The sequence below is a fragment of the Oncorhynchus keta genome, chromosome 35 (assembly GCF_023373465.1).
Source record: "Oncorhynchus keta strain PuntledgeMale-10-30-2019 chromosome 35, Oket_V2, whole genome shotgun sequence".
Taxonomy (NCBI): domain Eukaryota; kingdom Metazoa; phylum Chordata; class Actinopteri; order Salmoniformes; family Salmonidae; genus Oncorhynchus; species Oncorhynchus keta.
In genome coordinates, this window is record NC_068455.1 from 73,118,426 (window position 1) to 73,142,240 (window position 23,815).

The 23,815-nt window shown below is 44.6% G+C and overlaps 1 protein-coding gene across 1 annotated transcript; it reads right to left on the minus strand.

Annotated features, from left to right (window-relative positions):
- Positions 1-367: 367 nt before the first annotated feature.
- On the minus strand, positions 368-23,269 carry LOC118369203 (NHS-like protein 2). Its single transcript, XM_052495697.1, has 11 exons — positions 23,265-23,269; positions 22,817-22,889; positions 16,414-16,627; positions 12,581-13,956; positions 11,064-12,197; positions 6,057-6,351; positions 5,625-5,775; positions 3,652-5,419; positions 3,256-3,400; positions 2,998-3,084; positions 368-2,962 (listed from the first exon to the last, which is right to left on the minus strand). Exons 1-8 carry the CDS (start codon positions 23,267-23,269, stop codon positions 5,080-5,082), a joined length of 3,588 nt encoding a protein of 1,195 aa, XP_052351657.1. The 3' UTR covers positions 368-2,962; positions 2,998-3,084; positions 3,256-3,400; positions 3,652-5,079.
- Between the last annotated feature and the right edge of the window lie 546 nt (positions 23,270-23,815).

Below are 23,815 nucleotides of genomic sequence, written 5' to 3' on the forward strand. Positions count from 1 at the left end.
GTCTTTGTTGCTGAGGGACAGAGCAGGGTTAGAACAGGGGGGTTCTCCTGTCTTTGTCCATGTTGCTGAGGGACAGAGCAGGGTTAGAACAGGGGGGTTCTCCCTGTCTTTGTCCATGTTGCTGAGGGACAGAGCAGGGTTAGAACAGGGGGGTTCTCCTGTCTTTGTCCATGTTGCTGAGGGACAGAGCAGGGTTAGAACAGGGGGGTTCTCCTGTCTTTGTCCATGTTGCTGAGGGACAGAGCAGGGTTAGAACAGGGGGTTCTCCCTGTCTTTGTCCATGTTGCTGAGGGACAGTTGCAGGGACAGAACAGGGGGTTCTCCCTGTCTTTGTCCATGTTGCTGAGGGAGCAGGGAGCAGGGGGTTCTCCTGTCTTTGTCCATGTTGCTGAGGGACAGAGCAGGGTTAGAACAGGGGGGTTCTCCTGTCTTTGTCCATGTTGCTGAGGGACAGAGCAGGGTTAGAACAGGGGGGTTCTCCTGTCTTTGTCCATGTTGCTGAGGGACAGAGCAGGGTTAGAAAAGGGGGGTTCTCCTGTCTTTGTCCATGTTGCTGAGGGACAGAGCAGGGTTAGAACAGGGGGTTCTCCCTGTCTTTGTCCATGTTGCTGAGGGACAGAGCAGGGTTAGAACAGGGGGGTTCTCCCTGTCTTCGTCCATAAGGGGCGCTCTAGCTCAATAGCACCAGGCGTTGTGTTTTCTCCTTCTGATTGAGAGCCACAGAAGCACAGCCCTACTCTCAGAAGCACAGCCCTACTCTCAGAAGCACAGCCCTACTCTCAGATGCACAGCCCTACTCTCCATGCCGGGAGCAGTTAGGAAAAGGTTCCGGAATCGTGTGGTGAAAGGATTCTTAGAACATTAGAACACAGCGACAGAACGCAGAACCAACAGATCCACTGTCCATTCTATCCAGGGTAAGAGGTGTGTGAGAAAGAAGGATGGGTTAGCATCCGTATTCGATTCACAGTCTTAGTGGATCCAGAGTCCACTATCCTCTCCTGTACGTACACACTCAGACATTCACACACACACTATCCATGTCCCTTCATCTCTGTTCTTTCAGACAATCCATCATCCTATTGTACTTGTACCATGGATGGTTGGTCTGGATAAACGGATGGATGCACAACGCAGGGAAAGGATGAAAGAAAACACTCCTTTGTAAAAGGGGGAGGCAACGGGGAGGAATTTGAGCGTAGCACTCTTGGACGTAATACCAACATGGCATCCTTCATTTCCTTCCTAGCAATCATTGACATTCAGGCTGTGTCGTCTGTAAACCTGAAGCTCAGATGGTAGAGGGAATGGGAGGGGTAAGGCGGGAGGGAGGAGGGGCAGAGAGGAGTGGGAGGAGGAGCAAGAGGAGAGGAGGAGGGGGGAGGAGAGAAGGAGGGAGCAGGGGAGGGGAGGAGGAGGGGGGAGGAGAGGAGGAGGGAGTAGGGGAGGAGGGAAAGGATGGGAGATGAAAGGAAGGGGGGAGGTGAGGAGTGGGGCTGCACCCTGGGCAGAGAGAGACAGAGCATGAATTCCAGCTAGGGAGGAGAAGAGTAGAAGGAAGGTAAAGGAGAGGAAAAGGCTGCAGTATCACCACTGCACTACATGGACAGTGTGAGAGAGAAAGCGTGTGGCGAGGGCACAAAGAACTTGGTGATGCATCCTTATCCTGTTTTATGGTTCTCTATGTCAGATGGAGGGACAGCTCTATTCTTGTTTTGTCTCTGTGAGTTTTGAGATAGTTGTTCGAAACAGTGTGTTTCTAATCTCATTTCTAGAATCCCCTCAGTTCTAGAATCGCCGCAGTTCTAGAATCCCCTCAGTTCTAGAATCCCCTCAGTTCTAGAATCCCTTCAGGTTCAGAATGTCTCCAAAGAGTACAGTCACGTTCAGACCACTGCATCCTCTCCTTAGGACGAATGAATTAACCCCTTATCTGCAGACACACACACACACACACACATACAGTAGACACGCCCCAATGACCCTCCTCTAGTATAAACCCCCTGGGTGTTCTCTGGCGTAGCAGTCTAATGGTCCTAACAGAGACCTGTAGTCTAAACCTGTTTAATCAACCCAACCTGTATCAGACTCTCCCTTAGGAAAGATCCACAGGGTTCCATTCTGTGTACCCCTTCACTCATCACACCTGCATGCGTTTGGTTATTCTTTCCTGCACACGTAAACACATAAACACACACGCTGACAGCAGTACGGGGAGATCCATAGGGAAGGTTTGGGTGTGTGTACTGCTGGGTGTGTGTACTACTGTTCACTGTTAGTCCTACAGTAATTATATTGTACTACTGCTGTCAGTAGGACTAGTATACATAGTCTCTTCAAACAGTTCAAGCTGTTCTATTTCAGGTTATATGGTGGGCATATCGTTGTGCAAGTTAAATATGTATGGCATTCTATCTCGCAATAAATGTTTTTAACATAAACCAAACATAGAACACGGATGACACAGGCGTTGATGTGCCGTAGTTGTTGCGAACTACCTCTGTATGCCGTCGTTGTTGTGAACTACCTCTGTATGCCATAGTTGTTGTGAACTACCTCTGTATGCCGTAGTTGTTGTGAACTACCTCTGTTTGCCGTAGTTGTTGTGAACTACCTCTGTATGCCGTAGTTGTTGTGAACTACCTCTGTTTGCCATAGTTGTTGTGAACTACCTCTGTATGCCATAGTTGTTGTGAACTACCTCTGTATGCCATAGTTGTTGTGAACTACCTCTGTATGCCGTAGTTGTTGTGAACTACCTCTGTATGCCGTAGTTGTTGTGAACTACCTCTGTATGCCATAGTTGTTGTGAACTACCTCTGTATGCCATAGTTGTTGTGAACTACCTCTGTATGCCATAGTTGTTGTGAACGAGTTCTGTATGCCGTCGTTGTTGTGAACTACCTCTGTTTGCCGTAGTTGTTGTGAACTACCTCTGTATGCCGTAGTTGTTGTGAACTACCTCTGTATGCCACTAGTTCTGTTGTTGTGAACTACCTCTGTATGCCATAGTTGTTGTGAACTACCTCTGTATGCCATAGTTGTTGTGAACTACCTCTGTATGCCATAGTTGTTGTGAACTACCTCTGTATGCTCTGTATGTAGTTGTTGTGAACTACCTCTGTATGCCATAGTTGTTGTGAACTACCTCTGTATGAACCATAGTTGTTGTGAACTACCTTGTATGCCGTTGTTGTGTAGTTGTTGTGAACTACCTCTGTATGCCATAGTTGTTGTGTAGTTGTTGTGAACTACCTCTGTATGCCGTAGTTGTTGTGAACTACCTCTGTATGCCATAGTTGTTGTGAACTACCTCTGTATGCCGTAGTTGTTGTGAACTACCTCTGTATGCCATAGTTGTTGTGAACTACCTCTGTATGCCATAGTTGTTGTGAACTACCTTTGTATGCCGTAGTTGTTGTGAACTACCTCTGTATCTGTATGAACTACCTCTGTAGTTGTTGTGAACTACCTCTGTATGCCATATAGTTGTTGTGAACTACCTCTGTATGCCATAGTTGTTGTGAACTACATTGTTGTGAACTCTGTATGCCTACCTCTAGTTGTTGTGAACTACCTCTGTATGAACTACCTCTGTAGTTGTTGTGAACTACCTCTGTATGCCTGTATGCCATAGTTGTTGTGAACTACCTTTGTATGCCGTAGTTGTTGTGAACTACCTCTGTATGCCGTAGTTGTTGTGAACTACCTCTGTATGCCGTAGTTGTTGTGAACTACCTCTGTATGCCATAGTTGTTGTGAACTACCTCTGTATGCCGTAGTTGTTGTGAACTACCTCTGTATGCCATAGTTGTTGTGAACTACCTCTGTATGCCATAGTTGTTGTGAACTACCTCTGTATGCCGTAGTTGTTGTGAACTACCTCTGTATGCCATAGTTGTTGTGAACTACCTCTGTATGCCGTCGTTGTTGTGAACTACCTCTGTATGCCATAGTTGTTGTGAACTACCTCTGTATGCCATAGTTGTTGTGAACTACCTCTGTATGCCGTCGTTGTTGTGAACTACCTCTGTATGCCGTAGTTGTTGTGAACTACCTTTGTATGCCATAGTTGTTGTGAACTACCTCTGTATGCCATAGTTGTTGTGAACTACCTCTGTATGCCGTAGTTGTTGTGAACTACCTCTGTATGCCGTAGTTGTTGTGAACGAGTTCTGTATGCCATAGTTGTTGTGAACTACCTCTGTATGCCGTAGTTGTTGTGAACGAGTTCTGTATGCCGTCGTCCAAGTGCTTTGATTCAAACGTAAAGGGGTAGGGCTTGGTACCAGGTCCAACTGTCCATCTTCCTGTAGAATGTTTTGGACTTTACGTAATAACCATAGTATATGACCATTCTTGTTTTTAATATAACACATACTCACACCATGTATTCAAAAGCCTTAAGTTCAATGTGGTTTATTTGACCAGCATTGGCCTGTACTCTGGCTGTTGTTGGATGGAGCGTTGATAGTAGACACTGGTGGTGTATCCATGGTTGAATCAGATTCATTTCCACATCATTGACAGTCATACGTTCAGGCTCCCAGAGTGAAGGTAATATCTAATCTTTCCTTCTTTCCCTAGTATAGTATTCACACAATGAGCCTGGCTGCACAGTACCATTCACACAGCAAAGTAAAAAATACGAGAACGGGATTGATGAATCGGAGCATCGGCTCAAAATTCCTCCTTAGCAAATGAAACACCTTCATAACTGCATGGACTGAGTTGAGACCTTAGCAAATGAAACACCTTCATAACAGCATGGACTGAGTTGAGACCTTAGCAAATGAAACACCTTCATAACAGCATGGACCGTGTCTGGAAACAAAACTCCTTTGATGACCGCTGTGACCATCGTGTCCAACCGTTGGGCGGTTAATGATCGGTCCATCAGTGGTTGAGTGGTCTGGTTGGATATTCATTCTTCCGTCAATGGTCCATTTACATTGTCGATCAATGGTCGCCAAGTGGTTATATATTCAACCTCTACTTTGCCAGCCCGCTGTTGGTGTTGGGGAGGTTACAGCAAGAATCTCTTTAGTAGGAGAGAGAGAGAGAGGGTCGGTCCGGGACTCATTGGTCCTGGGGCGGTCTGGTCCTGTTATTACCGGTGGTCGTATCCCCTCCTCCGTCCGACGACGTGGAGAATTCCGTGATGCGTCTCGCGAGGGGGTTCGTGCTCTTCAGGAGCTCCATGGCAGAGAGGCGTGTCCCTCCCCTGCTGGACTTACTGCCCTTCTTCTGTAACAGGGCCATGAAGTTGTCGTTCCGCGAGCTGGACAGCAGAGTGGAGCCCAGGGTCAAGGTTTGGAGGTCACCCCCGCTGGTGCTGTGCTTCACTGGGGAGACCAGACTCTGGCGGCTGCCGAATGAGTCCCCTGGTTCTTTACGACCCAGGACTTTTCTCTTCGACCTGGAGGGAGGAGAGAAATAGAATGTCATTTAGACTTTTCAGAGTAAAAAACATTGTAAGGTAAAACATGCATAGTTAATATGCATAGTTAATATGTTTCATACATACTGGAAAACCCACAGTAGATATTATTGTTATTTGTTTCTTTGAATGTTAAATACCATTTTTAACCGTTTCTCAAATAAATGTACGTTTGTTGGCGTACCTGTGTATTTTGGTGAAGAGATCCTCCATGTTGTGTGTGCTGGGTGTGTGTCCACCGACATCGTCATCCGTTTCCTCTGTGATGTGGAGGTCCGTTTTACCACTAAAGTCCAAACTACTCTGCTCAACGTTCTCCTCCACTGAATCATCACCTGGAGACAATAGGATTGGTCAGTTCCTCTCTACGACAAGAAACATTTTATTAATGAATACCAGTCAATAAATTAAGAAAACAATTAACAAGGAATAAAAACAGTATTGGTAGTTGCGTTTAAAAAAAAAAATTATATGGCAACTACTTACACATCAACTAACAACTGAAGAGAATCAGAAACAGTAGTTTTGAACTGTAACACATTTGCTTACTCTGGCAGGATCTGAATTCCATCTCAATAAATTGTCATGAATTAATTCCCTGTCATTATACACATACCTGTCCCTATCTCTACAGTGGCCATCCTCCCCTCCAGGTCTGTAAGAGAACAATCCTGCAATGAAGACTGTAATGAAGACTCCATTGAGCTCTCCTCATCTGTTCCCAGGTGGTTTTCCTGGTTTTCCGCTTTACCGGGAATCTCCTCAGGTGGAGAGGCTCCGACAGGAGAGCGGAGAGCGGCTGGGCCGTCCATCTGTGTTCCCTGTCTGTCGGTGGAACCGTTGGAATGAACCGTGGTGGAGTTGGAGGGAAGAAGGAGACTGTTGGGCTTCTTGGGAACTGGTGGAGGAACCTTGAGGAGAGATTCAGAAATAGTGGATTGTCTACATGATAACTAAAGGACAATTTGGTTTGTAGCAGGAAGTAGTCAAAGTACATACAGGTAATAGATGTAGATTATATGGAAAGCAGTGGAGGCTCCTCAGAGGAGGAATGGGAGGACCATCCTCCTCAGTGAATTTCATAAAAATGTAAATGGTCAAACATTTAAAAAGTTATTTTTAGATAAAACTATACTAAATAAATTCAGCAAAAAAAAGAAACTGAGACCCTGTCTTTCAAAGATAATTCATAAAAATTGTAAAGGGTTTAAACACTGTTTCCCATGTTTGTTCAATGAACCATAAACAATTAATGAACATGCACGTGTGGAACGGTCGTTAAGACACTAAACAGCATACAGACGGTAGGCAATTAAGGTCACAGTTATGAAAACTTAGGACACTAAAGAGGCCTTTCTACTGACTCTTAAAAACACCAAAATAAATATGCCCAGGGTCCCTGCTCATCTGCGTGAATGTGCCTTCAGCATGATGCAAGGAGGCATGAGTACTGCAGATGTGGCCAGGGCAATACATTGCAAGGTCTGTACTGTGAGACGCCTACTACAGGGAGACAGGACAGACAGCTGATCATCCTAGCAGTGGCAGACACAGGATCGGTACAGGATGGCAACAACAACTACCAGAGTTACATCAGGAACGCACAATCCCTCCATCAGTGCTCAGACTGTCCACAATAGGCTGAGAGAGGCTGGACTGAGGGCTGATAGGCATGTTGTAACATCACATCACCGGCAACAGCGTTGCCTATGGGCACAAACCCACCGTCGCTGGACCAGACAGGACCGGCAAAAAGTGCTCTTCACTGGCGATTAGCGTTTTTGTCTTACCAGGGGTGATGGTCGGATTCGCATTTATCGTCAAAGGAATGAGCGTTACACCGAGGCCTGTACTCTGGAGCGGGATCGATTTGGAGGTGGAGGGTCCATCATGGTCTGGGGTGGTGTGTCACAGCATCATCGGACTGAGCTTGTTGTCATTGCAGGCAATCTCAACGCTGTGCGTTACAGGGAAGACATCCTCTTCCCTCATGTGGTACCCTTCCTGCAGCCTCATCCTGACATGACCCTCCAGCATGACAATGCCACCAGCCAAACTGCTCATTCTGTGTGTGATTTCCTGCAAGACAGGAATGTCAGTGTTCTGCCATGGCCAGAGAAGAGCCCGGATCTCAATCCCATTGAGCACGTCTGGGATCTGTTGGATCGGAGGATGAGGGCTAGGGGCATTCCCCCCAGACATGTCAGGGAACTTGCAGGTGCCTTGGTGGAAGAGTGGGGTAACATCTCACAGCAAGAACTGGCAAATCTGGTGCAGTCCATGAGGAGGAGATGCACTGCAGTACTTAATGCAGCTGGTGGCCACACCAGGTTTCTTCCTAGGTTTTGGCCTTTCTAGGGAGTTTTTCCTAGCCACCGTGCTTCTACACCTGCATTGCTTGCTGTTTGGGGTTTTAGGCTGGGTTTCTGTACAGCACTTTGAGATATCAGCTGATGTATGAAGGGCTATATAAATACATTTGATTTGATTTGATACTGACTGTTACTTTTGATTTTGATAATCTGTCCCTTTGTTCAGGGACAGATTATTCCATTTCTGTTCGTCACATGTCTCTGGAACTTGTTCGGTTTATGTCTCAGTTGTTTAATCTTGTTATGTTCATACAAATATTTACACATGTTAAGTTTGCTGAAAATAAACACAGTTGACAGAGAGAGGACGTTTATTTTTTTGCTGAGTTTATAATCACGTCACCAAATAATTGATTAAAACACAGTGTTTTGCAAATAAGGTCTACAGTAGCCTCAATAGCACTCTGTAAGGTAGCACCATGGACTGATCGCTTCTGTCCTCCTCTGGGTACATTGACATTGACAACCCCTTCCACAGACTTCCACAGTAATTATGACAACTTCCGGAGGACGTCCTCCAACCTATCAGCGCTCTTGCAGCGTGAACTGACATGTCATCCACTCAATCAAAGGATTTGAGAATGAATCTCGTACTGAAAGAATAAGCTACAGCTAGCTAGCACTGCAGTGCATAACATGTGGTGAGTCGTTGACTCAAAGACAAAGACAATAGTTGAACATTTTTGAACAAATACATTTCTTCCAAAATGAAGGAGAGGCAAGGGAGAAATAGAGAGAGAGAGATTGTCATTTTCCCCCCACTTAGTTAGCAAGCAAATGCAGCTAGCTAGTTTAGCCTACTGAATCACCCTGCTCAAACAGAGGGATGCTATGTTAGCTAGCTGGCTATAACAGAGGGATGCTATGTTAGCTAGCTGGCTATAACAGAGGGATGCTATGTTAGCTAGCTGGCTATAACAGAGGGATGCTATGTTAGCGAGCTGGCTATAACAGAGGGATGCTATGTTAGCTAGCTGGCTATAACAGAGGGATGCTATGTTAGCTAGCTGGCTATAACAGAGGGATGCTATGTTAGCTAGCTGGCTATAACAGAGGGATGCTATGTTAGCGAGCTGGCTATAACAGAGGGATGCTATGTTAGCTAGCTGGCTATAACAGAGGGATGCTATGTTAGCTAGCTGGCTATAACAGAGGGATGCTATGTTAGCGAGCTGGCTATAACAGAGGGATGCTATGTTAGCTAGCTGGCTATAACAGAGGGATGCTATGTTAGCGAGCTGGCTATAACAGAGGGATGCTATGTTAGCTAGCTGGCTATAACAGAGGGATGCTATGTTAGCTAGCTGGCTATAACAGAGGGATGCTATGTTAGCTAGCTGGCTATAACAGAGGGATGCTATGTTAGCGAGCTGGCTATAACAGAGGGGTGCTATGTTAGGTAGCTGGCTATAACAGAGGGATGCTATGTTAGCTAGCTGGCTATAACAGAGGGATGCTATGTTAGCTAGCTGGCTATAACAGAGGGATGCTATGTTAGCTAGCTGGCTATAACAGAGGGATGCTATGTTAGGTAGCTGGCTATAACAGAGGGAGGCTATGTTAGCTAGCTGACTATAACAGAGGGATGCTATGTTAGCTAGCTGGCTATAACAGAGGGATGCTATGTTAGGTAGCTGGCTATAACAGAGGGATGCTATGTTAGCTAGCTGGCTATAACAGAGGGATGCTATGTTAGCTAGCTGGCTATAACAGAGGGATGCTATGTTAGCTAGCTGGCTATAACAGAGGGATGCTATGTTAGCGAGCTGGCTATAACAGAGGGATGCTATGTTAGCTAGCTGGCTATAACAGAGGGATGCTATGTTAGCTAGCTGGCTATAACAGAGGGATGCTATGTTAGCTAGCTGGCTATAACAGAGGGATGCTATGTTAGCTAGCTGGCTATAACAGAGGGATGCTATGTTAGCTAGCTGGCTATAACAGAGGAATGCTATGTTAGCTAGCTGGCTATAACAGAGGGATGCTATGTTAGCTAGCTGGCTATAACAGAGGGATGCTATGTTAGCTAGCTGGCTATAACAGAGGGATGCTATGTTAGCTAGCTGGCTATAACAGAGGGATGCTATGTTAGCTAGCTGGCTATAACAGAGGGATGCTATGTTAGCTAGCTGGCTATAACAGAGGGATGCTATGTTAGCTAGCTGGCTATAACAGAGGGATGCTATGTTAGCTAGCTGGCTATAACAGAGGGATGCTATGTTAGCGAGCTGGCTATAACAGAGGGATGCTATGTTAGCGAGCTGGCTATAACAGAGGGATGCTATGTTAGCTAGCTGGCTATAACAGAGGGATGCTATGTTAGCTAGCTGGCTATAACAGAGGGATGCTATGTTAGGTAGCTGGCTAGGCCTTTCCAACACAACACTGGAACTCTTTCAAGTCATGGTGAGCTTTTGGTTTGACTAATTTATTGCTACCGGGGCCCGCCGGTGTAACTGCTTACTGACTGTACACTGTAACATTACTGCATGAAGCGGGTTTACTAACGTGGTGCTTTTAGTGGCTATGCTGACTATGACGTTACTTTAGCTAATATGGTGACGACATAGGCTGTGTAAGTTAGTGGTTTGGCTTGGAAAGGTTTTTCGACTGGTCACATACAGCAGATGTGTTGTGTATTGAAGTCCACAAGTGAAGGGAAGAGGTGAAAAGAGAGCACATAGATGCAAGAAGGAATACAATGTGGCTGCTATGAAAGTGAACTGTGTTTACACGTGATCAGGGGTGTATTGATTCGTGATTTTGTTGAAAAAATGTGTCTTAAACAGAAAAAAACGGGAATGAACATACCCGAATTTGTCCAATAGAAACTCTCGATTGCAAATGTTAGACTAATGATTACACCCTATATTAGCTAGATACAGGCAAGAGTGTGCAAGGCGGTATTAAATGTCACTGTCTGTCCATGTGTCACCTCAAATTTGTCTCTCAAACTGTGTGCACCTACTTTGTAAACTTTCATTCATAGGCTAGCTTGAACTGGATGAATGGAATATGCATGAGAGTCATCCAATATGCTGTACTAAAAATATGGCCAAGCTCATGAAAACATTTTTTGTCCTCCCTCATCTTAAACGGCACTGACCGCCACTGATGGAGAAAGAGAGAGAGACAGAATAAAATATGAGAGAGAGACAGACAGAGAGAAAGAGAGAGAGACAGACAGAGAGAAAGAGAGAGAGACAGACAGAGAGAAAAAGAGAGAGACAGACAGAGAGACTTGGGCCTACCTTGGGTTTCTTCTTGTCCAGTTCGGCCAGACAGGAGATGGTCATCCTGCTGGGGAGGGTCCTGCTCTTATCCTGAGTCTCCATCACCTCTAGGTTACTACAGGGAGAGGGAAGCGACCATCCACCCTCAAGCCCAAGATGGAGCTCCAAGTCTGGGTCGAACTCCGGCTCCAAGGCGGGGTCCTCCAGCAGTGGCTGGGGCAGGGGGAGTGGAGGGAGGTCGTACAGGGACTGGATATGGGGGAAGGAGGGGAGATTGTAAAGACCCTGGGGGTGATGGAGATGGAAGGTTTGGGTTTGGTCCAGGGGTCCACAAGGGCTGGTGGGGGTGTGAGGGAGGGCTTTCTTCAGCTTGGGCTTCCTACCTACCACCATGTAAATGCTGGGGTTGGGCATGGGCCGGGGAGGGTCAATGGGGGAGGCAGGGGAGGATTCGGAATCAACGGGAGAGGAGGAGGGGCACTTGAGAAGGAGGTTGAAGGGCCGTTTGGGTAACGGGGGTTTCACTGCGACCGGAGGCTTGGGTTTGGAGGTAACGAGGGGCCCGAGGGAGTTGACACCAAGGGGGGAAAGGTCAAGACCCTGCTCCTCCTCGATAATGTCATCAGAGGCTCCGTCTGGGAAGTCCTCCAGGTCAGTACGGGAGACGGAACGCAGGCGGATGGTCCGGAGCTCGTTCGTGGTCACCACGGGGAGAGATGATTGACTGCCGGAACTCAGTTTACCGGGCTTGGCTGCAGTGGATGTGTCAGAATGACGCCTGCTGGCTTTCTGTTTTGGTTTGATGGAGGACAAGTCTAGATGAGCGTTAACCGGCATCTCGAAGGAAAGCCTCGAACGGGCAGCTGGGTCACGCGGCGAGGTCACCGGCAGCGAAGACTTCCTCTCTGGGATTTTGGGGCGCATCTTACACCCAAATGTGGAGGCGGGCCCTGTTGTTGTTCCTGCGACCTGATTGGAGGGGGTGATGGGCGTGGGTGTCTCTGATTGGCTAGAGTAGCCACTGGAAGGGGACATGAGTCCTGGAGGCTTGAAGGGGGAGGAGGCTTTGGTCGACTCGATGGAGAGGAGGGAGGGAGAGGAGGCTCGGGAGGTAGACGGGGAATCCAGGAGAGACTCTGAACTGCCTCGAACCTTGGATTAGATTAGATAAGATAAAAAATGTATTAGCCATGTATAATCTTCCTTGTCGTACATCAGCAAAAACCCTACATTACACCAGCGCTATCCAAACCCTCCTCCTGGAGATCTCACCAAGACTGTTAGCTGAATCAGACTGGGGTTGGACTGTAGATCTCTAGGAAGAGAGAGCCCTGCATGACACAATACATACAACACAAACCCCTGTGGCTTCACACAAGTAGAAAAGTACTTAGGGCCCTATTCAGACTTAACTTAACTTAAAATGGACTTAAGTCAACAGAACATGCACTTTAGTGGAACGTTTTACTTAAATCCATGTTAAAACAACTTATCTCAAGTCTGGATGTGGACCTAAGTGCCTAGACTAGTCTTACCTTCATACAGTCTATGACAGTAGTCCCTGTAGCGGTGCTAGACCCAGACCATGACTGGTATGGATCAGAAGACTTCCACTCCCCCAGCTGCCAGTGGGCTGGGGAGGACAGCTCTGTGTTGTTGGGTCCCTGGACCTCCAGGCCAGGGGGCCCGTCCATCCCGCCGTAGCCCAGCTCGGGATCCTCCAGATCAGGCTTGGAGAGGCAGGATGAGGAGGGTAGGAGAAAGTTTGGCTGGAAGTCCTGGAGGTGTTCCCGTGGGATGTGGAGGGATTTGGGGCGTCCTTCCCTGTAGTGACCCCTGTCACGGCCGTGCACATGCCCATCGGCGTCCCCTAAATTCTTCATGAGCGAGACGCTCCGGACGGGCGGAGGGGGTTTGTGTTTGGACTTCTTTAGTGAGATAGAGCGAGAGCGTAACCGTAGGCGACCGTCCTGGGGGAAGTTGCCGTCGGTTATGGAGATGTTGTCGACGCTGGCGCTACCGTCCTCAGAGCTCCCGCTGGGATACAGGAGGGCATAGCTCTCCCCCCTTTCACCACGGGGCTGATAGTGGTGGTGGCTGTGCATTTCTGTTGGAACACCTCCGTTCGTCCCGTTACCGGCTCCTGTTACCCCAGTGACACTGTACATCCCGCCACTGACGTTATCTGTGGAGCAGAACGAACCGGAGTCTGTCGGCGTGGAGAGAGAGCGCTCGCGGAACTTGAATGCGTTGGCCGCAGCGATGGAATGTGCTGACCTCTCCCTCCTTTCTCCTTCTCCCACCCCTCTTTCTGACCCCATCTGTCCCCCTGCTGGGCTAGCCGCCGCGCCCTCTGTTTCGCTCCGCCTCCCCGTCATCATAACCATGGTTACCGGGTGCCTGAGACAGGACGACTCCGATATCGACGTGAACGAACTAGAGTGAGACTGCGACCCCGAGCTCCCGGAGAGTCCCAAACTGGTCTGAGAGGGGCACATCAACCCTCCACCCTGCCCCCTTACCCCCCCAACCATCCCCACCGTTTTGGGCATGGTCGCCGGTCCCTTCCCTAGTGGATTGGGAGCTAAATTATAACTATAGGCCTCACTCCAGACTCCAGGAGAGAAGGTAGAGCCTTTAGGGCCGTTCCAGGACTGAGACGGGGAGTTGGAGCAGAGAAGGGTAGCAGAGTGGTCCATGGTGCCCAGGGTAGGAGGTGGAGTCCAGGGGGACTGGGGCAGGCTGAGACTGGGGTCCAGGTCACTGTGGGTCTTCCTCAGGGTAAGGTGCTGGACAGGGGTGTCTGAGACGGGCTCCAGAGACCGGGGCTGATCGGTGACGCCGCAGCCCAGGGACAGAGAGGGGGAACAGGAGCCCTGGAGAAGGTCTACGTCCGGGACTTTACCCTCACCTAGGGAGAGAAGGAGGAGAGGGGGAGAGACTGTCGAGTTATCCATGGATAAAACCAGAAAGTATTTAAGGTTGTTAGGGATCACTTATCATCAGAATAACATTTTCCTGGGCTTGCCTACATTAATACGAAAACCTTATCTGAAGTTTAAGAGACGTCTCCTGAGAAAAGACCTGGGGTAACTCCCCGCTGGGCACACACTGGTTGAATCAACGTCGTTTCCAAGTCATTTCAATTCAATGACGTTGAACCAATGTGGAGTAGACTTTGACTTGGCCTCTGTGGCCAATGGGCCATTACGTTCTACACTGAGTGTACAAAACATTAAGGACACCTGCTCTTTCCATTACAGATTTACCAGGTGAATCCAGGTGAAAGCTGGATCAATCTCTTATTGATGTCACTTGTTAAATCCACTTTAATGATCGGTGGGTCCCCCTGCAGGACGGTTGAGCTAACGTAGCTAAGTAAGTAACAAGAACATGTCCTCGGACATAGATGTATCTGATATTGCAGAAATTCTTGTTAATCTAACTGCACTGTCCAATTCACAGTAGCCATGACAGTCAAACAATACTATGCTTTTGTTTGAGGAGAGTGCACAGTTATGAGCTTGAATATTTAATAATAGACAAATTAGGTACTTTTGGGTAGTCTTGATACAACATTTTGAACAGAACTGCAATGGTTCATTGGCTCAGTCTAAACCTTTGCACATACACTGCTGCCATCTAGTGGCCGAAATCTAAATTGCACCTGGGCTGGAATAATACATTCTTGCTTTTCTTTTGCATCTTCAAATATGATGGTACCAAAAAATACAAATAAAACATTTTCTTTGTATTATCTTTTACCAGATTTTTCAAATGGTATCATGAATATGCATATCCTTGCTTCAGGTCCTGAGCTATAGACAGATAGATTTGGGTATGTCATTTTAGGTGAAAATTGAAAAGAAAATGGGCGGGTCCTGAAGAGCTACAAATAATGATTTTTATGCCATGAGACAATTGAGACATGGATTGTGTATGTGAGGATGAATGGACAAGACAAAAAAGATTGAAGTGCCTTCGAACGTATGGTAGTAGGTGCCGGTCACACCGGTTTGTGTCAAGAACTGCTGTGAATTTCATGCTCAACAGTTTCCTGTGTGTATCAAGGATGGTCCACCGCCCAAAGGACATCCAGCTAACTAAGACACAACTGTGGGAAGCATTGGAATCAACATGGACCAGCATTTCAGTTTGTTTTCCCTCCCTCTCCCCATCCCTACCTCTGTTTCTCTCTCTCTCTCTTTCCCTCTCTCTTTCCCCATCCCTACCTCTGTTTCTCTCTCTCTCTTTCCCTCTCTCTTTCCCCATCCCTACCTCTGTTTCTCTCTCTCTTTCCCTCTCTCTTTCCCCATCCCTACCTCTGTTTCTCTCTCTCTCTCTCCCTCTCTCTCTTTCCCTCTCTCTCTTTCACCTCTCTCTCCCCCTCTCTCTTTCCCTCTCTCCTTCCCCATCCCTACCTCTGTTTCTCTCTCTCTCTTTCCCTCTCTCTTTCCCCATCCTTACCTCTGTTTCTCTCTCTTTCCCTCTCTCTCTTTCCCTCTCTCTTTCCCTCTCTCTTTCCCTCTCTCTTTCCCTCTCTCTGCAGCTTTTTTCAGAGAGAGGAGTGGAGGAGAGAAGGAAGAAAAGAGTGTTGCCATGGCAACAGCTACCTGTTCTGTCGTTAGGGCAATGGTGAGCTGATGGCAGAGAGAGAGGGTGATGGATAAAGAGAGCGATAGTGAGTGAGGCATAGCGAGAGGGTGAGAGAGAGAAAAAGAGAGAGAGAGAGAGAGAGAGAGAGAGAGAGAGAGAGAGTGACTGACTGACTGAGTGAGTGACTGAGAAAGGGACAGAGAGAGCGAGGGAGGGAGTGATAGAGAGAGAGAGGGTGAGAGGGTTCAGCAGTAATCACACCTATCACACCTAACCTTGCCAAGATAGTCTATCTATCACACCTAACCTTACCAAGCTAGTCTATCTATCACACCTAACCTTACCAAGCTAGTATATCTATCACACCTAACCTTACCAAGCTAGTCTATCTATCACACCTAACCTTACCAAGCTAGTCTATCTATCACACCTAACCTTACCAAGCTAGTCTATCTATCACACCTAACCTTACCAAGCTAGTCTATCTATCACACCTAACCTTACCAAGCTAGTCTATTTATCACACCTAACCTTACCAAGCTAGTCTATCTATCACACCTAACCTTACCAAGCTAGTCTATCTATCACACCTAACCTTACCAAGCTAGTCTATCACACCTAACCTTACCAAGCTAGTCTATCTATCACACCTAACCTTACCAAGCTTACCACACACACACACTACCCCCACACCCACACACACACCCCCCCACACACACACTACCCCCCACAGACACACACCCCCACACACTACTTCCACACCATGCCCCACCTGTGACGTCGGGGGGCAGCAGGTGAGCGGGTGTCCGTTGTCCCAGGTGCCAGCGGGGTTTCTCGGCCACGGGGGGTCCTAGAGAGGTACTACTCCACACCACCAGAGGGCGATCTGACCCACAGGGTGATGGGGAGGGGGACGGGTCTACACCCCTATTGATTCCTACTGAGGAGGTCTCATCCTCCTCACACACCTGCCTCTTAGATGCCGGCTGGAGGGGAAGGGGTGGTTGGGTGGGAGAGGAGAGGAGAGGAGAGGAGAGGAGAGGAGAGGAGAGGAGAGGAGAGGAGAGGAGAGGAGAGGAGAGGAGAGGTATTTCAGATTCAAAATCGTTGGAAAGCGGAGAAGGCTGGAAAACGCCGCACACTGCTGCTCATGCTCCCAGGTGATATTTATTTACAACTTATTGACCCTTAGGTCTTCATCAGGCATCCATATCCCAGGTGGGGGTGGAAGGTCCTATATATAGGGGCAGTACTCAGTGACATCACTTCCTGAAACATGAGGAAAAGACATGTATAACATAGTTTAACAATGTTAACATTCAATGTATCAAAATATATGATCATACACAGAGAATGTGATCAATATTTATAGTAATATACATACACATACAATATTCAACTAGGATATAAATAAAACACTATTTGGACTTATTGAAACTATTCAAGTCAAACTCCTCATTAAGGCCAAGTGGAGACAAGGTGTTGAGCCTGTGGATCCAGAACGATCCCCTTTGAGGAAGTTCCTTCTCAACGTCCCCTCCCCTGCAGGACATGTTGAACATTTCTACGCCCATGTATCTCAGAGAACTAGTCCTTCTGTAGCTCAGTTGGTAGAGCATGGCGCTTGTAACGTCAGGGTAGTGGGTTCGATTCCCGGGACCACCCATACGTAGAATGTATGCACACATGACTGTAAGTCGCTTTGGATAAAAGCGTCCGCTAAATGGCATATTATATTATTATTATATTATATTAGAACTAATGGAATGTTCAGCGTGTCCACAGAAGGCTGACATGAGATGTCATTTGGAAACCAATAAATCATTTTGTATATTTAACTTGTACGCCAAGCCCAACACTAGTCATATCAAATTAAAGTCTACAGTAAATCTCACGGATCTATGCATTATCTTATCAATACTGCAAATATTTTTTTCGAAATGCAGGTAACTCATGACATCTCATGATAGTACATTGATGAAAAGATTGAGAGAAGGATTCTACCAAAATAAATTGCAAATGTTTTTAAACAAATATTATCTTGACTAAATTGGCACCAAAGGGTTAGTAAAAATGAAGTTAAAGTACTTGTCCAATGAAAATCTCACTTTTAAAAGTTCATATTCTGTTAACTGAGTCAAAGCATAAATTGGAGAAAAAATACTTAAAGGGTCAGTGAAGTCAAAAATGATATTTCCAGTTTTTTTATATTTTCATACTTTGAGCTCATAATTACACAGAAATTGTGAAAATGATGATAATGCCCTTTTAGTGTAAGAGCTTTTGGAGAAAAAAAAAAACACTTGAAATGTCATCCTGTTCAAGGGGAATGGAGTTTTTGGCCAACAGCATGACATCACAATCTGATCTGATTATTCTGACCAATGACAAGCCATCTTTGATTTGCATATGTATCCTCCTACTTTGAAGGGGTAAGTGGGGTCGACTCTAGAGTCTAGACGATCCTATCCGCCAATCAGGGCTATTTATGTAAATATCTTTAAATGTGTATCAACACGCCCCACATTCAGACTGAGTATTTCATTAATATTTGCACATGCAAATGGACATTATCAAATAGCTATACTCTATCTTCACTCTGTAATAATTTCACCCAGCTAGCTAGCTATAAACCAATTCGTTATCTACATTGTGCAGATATATATATATTTTTTAAGTAAATGTAATCTTAATGTAAGTCAGTTAAGAATAAATTCGTATTTACAATGACGGCCTAGGAACAGTGGGTTAACTGCCTGTTCAGGGGCAGAACGACATATGTTTGTTTACCTTGTCAGCTCAGGGATTTGTTCCAGTAACCTTTCAGTTACTAGTCCAACACTCTAACCACTAGGATATCTGGCATCCCTCTAACCACTAGGATATCTGGCATCCCTCTAACCACTAGGATATCTGGCATCCCTCTAACCACTAGGATATCTGGCATCCCTCTAACCACTAGGATATCTGGCATCCCTCTAACCACTAGGATATCTGGCATCCCTCTAACCACTAGGATATCTGGCATCGCTCTAACCACTAGGATATCTGGCATCCCTCTAACCACTAGGATATCTGGCATCCCTCTAACCACTAGGATATCTGGCATCCCTCTAACCACTAGGATATCTGGCATCCCTCTAACCACTAGGATATCTGGCATCCCTCTAACCACTAGGATATCTGGCATCCCTCTAACCACTAGGATATCTGGCATCCCTCTAACCACTAGGATATCTGGCATCCCTCTAACCACTAGGATATCTGGCATCCCTCTAACCACTAGGATATCTGGCATCCCTCTAACCACTGGGATATCTGGCATCCCTCTAACCACTAGGATATCTGGCATCCCTCTAACCAATAGGATATCTGGCATCCCTCTAACCACTAGGATATCTGGCATCCCTCTAACCACTAGGATATCTGGCATCCCTCTAACCACTAGGATATCTGGCATCCCTCTAACCACTAGGATATCTGGCATCCCTCTAACCACTAGGATATCTGGCATCCCTCTAACCACTAGGATATCTGGCATCCCTCTAACCACTAGGATATCTGGCATCCCTCTAACCACTAGGATATCTGGCATCGCTCTAACCACTAGGATATCTGGCATCCCTCTAACCACTAGGATATCTGGCATCCCTCTAACCACTAGGATATCTGGCATCCCTCTAACCACTAGGCTACTTGCTGCCCCAATGTGTTATCTAAATCTCACAGCTATATATTGATGTGTTATCTAAATCTCACAGCTATAGAATGATGTGTTATCTATATCTCACAGCTATAGAATGATGTGTTATCTATATCTCACAGCTATATAATGATGTGTTATCTAAATCTCACAGCTATAGAATGATGTGTTATCTAAATCTCACAGCTATAGAATGATGTGTTATCTAAATCTCACAGCTATATAATGATGTGTTATCTAAATCTCACAGCTATATAATGATGTGTTATCTATATCTCACAGCTATATAATGATGTGTTATCTAAATCTCACAGCTATAGAATGATGTGTTATCTAAATCTCACAGCTATAGAATGATGTGTTATCTAAATCTCACAGCTATAGAATGATGTGTTATCTAAATCTCACAGCTATAGAATGATGTGTTATCTAAATCTCACAGCTATATAATGATGTGTTATCTAAATCTCACAGCTATATAATGATGTGTTATCTAAATCTCACAGCTATATAATGATGTGTTATCTAAATCTCACAGCTATATAATGATGTGTTATCTAAATCTCACAGCTATAGAATGATGTGTTATCTAAATCTCACAGCTATATAATGATGTGTTATCTAAATCTCACAGCTATAGAATGATGGTTATCTAAATCCCACAGCTATAGAATGATGTGTTATCTAAATCTCACAGCTATATAATGATGTGTTATCTAAATCTCACAGCTATATAATGATGTGTTATCTAAATCCACAGCTATATAATGATGTGTTATCTAAATCTCACAGCTATAGAATGATGTGTTATCTAAACCACTAGGATATCTGCTATAGAATGATGTGTTATCTAAATCCACAGCTATATAATGATGTGTTATCTAAACTCACAGCTATATAATGATGTGTTATCTAAATCTCACAGCTATATAATGATGTGTTATCTAAATCTCACAGCTATAGAATGATGTGTTATCTAAATCTCACAGCTATATAATGATGTGTTATCTAAATCTCACAGCTATATAATGATGTGTTATCTAAATCTCACAGCTATATAATGATGTGTTATCTAAATCTCACAGCTATATAATGATGTGTTATCTAAATCTCACAGCTATATAATGATGTGTTATCTAAATCTCTATAGAATGATGTGTTATCTAAATCTCACAGCTATATAATGATGTGTTATCTAAATCTCACAGCTATATAATGATGTGTTATCTAAATCTCACAGCTATATAATGATGTGTTATCTAAATCTCACAGCTATATAATGATGTGTTATCTAAATCTCACAGCTATATAATGATGTGTTATCTAAATCTCACAGCTATATAATGATGTGTTATCTAAATCTCACAGCTATAGAATGATGTGTTATCTAAATCTCACAGCTATATAATGATGTGTTATCTAAATCTCACAGCTATATAATGATGTGTTATCTATATCTCACAGCTATATAATGATGTGTTATCTAAATCTCACAGCTATAGAATGATGTGTTATCTATATCTCACAGCTATATAATGATGTGTTATCTAAATCTCACAGCTATAGAATGATGTGTTATCTATATCTCACAGCTATATAATGATGTGTTATCTAAATCTCACAGCTATATAATGATGTGTTATCTAAATCTCACAGCTATAGAATGATGTGTTATCTAAATCTCACAGCTATATAATGATGTGTTATCTAAATCTCACAGCTATATAATGATGTGTTATCTAAATCTCACAGCTATATAATGATGTGTTATCTAAATCTCACAGCTATATAATGATGTGTTATCTAAATCTCACAGCTATATAATGATGTGTTATCTAAATCTCACAGCTATAGAATGATGTGTTATCTAAATCTCACAGCTATATAATGATGTGTTATCTAAATCTCACAGCTATATAATGATGTGTTATCTAAATCTCACAGCTATATAATGATGTGTTATCTAAATCTCACAGCTATAGAATGATGTGTTATCTAAATCTCACAGCTATATAATGATGTGTTATCTAAATCTCACAGCTATATAATGATGTGTTATCTAAATCTCACAGCTATAGAATGATGTGTTATCTAAAAACAGCTTATAATGATGTGTTATCTAAATCTCACAGCTATATAATGATGTGTTATCTATATCTCACAGCTATATAATGATGTGTTATCTAAATCTCAAAAGAATGATGTGTTATCTATATCTCACAGCTATATAATGATGTGTTATCTAAATCTCACAGCTATATAATGATGTGTTATCTAAATCTCACAGCTATAGAATGATGTGTTATCTATATCTCACAGCTATATAATGATGTGTTATCTAAATCTCACAGCTATATAATGATGTGTTATCTATATCTCACAGCTATATAATGATGTGTTATCTATATCTCACAGCTATATAATGATGTGTTATCTAAATCTCACAGCTATATAATGATGTGTTATCTAAATCTCACAGCTATAGAATGATGTGTTATCTAAATCTCACAGCTATAGAATGATGTGTTATCTAAATCTCACAGCTATATAATGATGTGTTATCTAAATCTCACAGCTATAGAATGATGTGTTATCTAAATCTCACAGCTATATAATGATGTGTTATCTAAATTGCGGCCTCGACTCCGCCATAGAAAACCCCAGAATAGAAGCTCCAGTAATACGGATAGCCTAACGATTGAACGGTTTGGATTGGGGGGGTCTAAAATGCAATCATGTCACGAAATTTTAACATTTTTAAAATTGTAATATATTTTGTTTTATGCAGACTAGCTAACAAATAAGAGCAACTTGACAAATGAGAAAATGGATTATGATAATTTGCTGGTAAAATAAAGGGGAGGTGCTAAGACACTAGTTGACACCCCTTATTTTAATTTGCTCCATGGCAAAGGCGGCCACATCAGGGTTGTCACTAGTTACCACAGCCACAAAGTCCCGAGCCACGTCTTTCTCTTCATTTTCTGTTCTTAAAAACAGATTTTAAACCTGTCACTTTAACCCTAACATTAACTATACTCCTAACCTTAGCCTAACACTAACCATAAATGAAGACCCATAAAAAAAAAACAAATTTTTGTTTCCATGCATTTGTACAATATATTTCCACGGTTTTATCTAGTGGAAACCCAAGTGTAGACTATTGAGAAAAGCTGTTTGGCTCTCAGCATACTCGCGAACAGAAAGAACTTTGTCAGGTGTTTCTAATTAATAAACAGTGCCAGTACTGGCTCATTTACTCTAAAACCCGGCTCTGAAACACATTTGGACATCAACTCTACAGGAAACGACATGTTAAGGCTCTCTGCATAACATGTGATGTCACACATGCAGATCTGGCTATTTCAAGCCCAAATATATCATACCTGAACTAAAACATCGTTGGCAACATAATGTAAGTAGGTAAGTAAGTAGGTAACTCTAAAGTTCAATAAAAGGTGTAAATATTTACCAGGAAGAGGAATTCAGGTCTCTTGTTGTTGAGGGAGATAGGGGAACGACTCAGGGTGGTGGTATGCAGAAGTCTGGGAAGACACTGTGGGTCGGCTCTGGCCTGTTAACTTGGTGTCATCCAGCTGCTCTTCAAAGTCTGTAGGAACACACACACACACACACACACACACACACTCACACACACACACACACACACACACACACACACACACACACACACACACACACACACACACACACACACACACACACACACACACACAACATCCACACACACACACACACACACATAACACCACACATCAGAGTTAGTCAAGTTGCAGAACATCCGTCCCGTTAGCTGCTTCTTGAAGTCTGTTCAAACAGAAACACCAGTTAGTCACATACTAAATACACACTGCAGAGATACCAGCCTGCATAATCTATCCACCTCTAGTCTGGCTCACTGCATACTCTATTCACCTCTAGTCTGGCTCACTGCATACTCTATTCACCTCTAGTCTGGCTCACTGCATACTCTATCCACCTCTAGTCTGGCTCACTGCATAATCTATCCACCTCTAGTCTGGCTCACTGCATAATCTATCCACCTCTAGTCTGGCTCACTGCATACTCTATCCACCTCTAGTCTGGCTCACTGCATACTCTATTCACCTCTAGTCTCGCTCACTGCATACTCTATTCACCTCTAGTCTGGCTCACTGCATATTCAATCCACCTCCTCTCTCTCCGCCTCCTCTCTCTCCACCTCCTTTCTCTTTTTCTCCTTCCTTCCTCTCTCTCTTTCTTTCTTGCCCGTTGTTGCTCTCTCTCTCTCTCTCTCTCTCCCTTTTTCTCCTCATGTTTCCCACTCTCCTCAGGACTCCCCCTCAGGCCATTGTAAACATACTGATTACCATTCCACAACCCCCCCAAAAACTCCCAAAACACCCCCACTAGCCATTATTTTGCCCCAAAACACAATCCTCTACTCCTCCACTCCCCTAACCCCACCCCT

Excerpts from the sequence above, each read along its gene's own strand:
- LOC118369203 (XM_052495697.1), bottom strand. Across the intron at positions 13,957-16,413 it reads GCTGCCCCCCGACGTCACAG|GTGAGGGTAAAGTCCCGGAC; the intron begins GTGGGGCATGGT and ends TTCTCTCCCTAG. Across the intron at positions 5,420-5,624 it reads CTCTTCACCAAAATACACAG|GTCGAAGAGAAAAGTCCTGG; the intron begins GTACGCCAACAA and ends TCCTCCCTCCAG.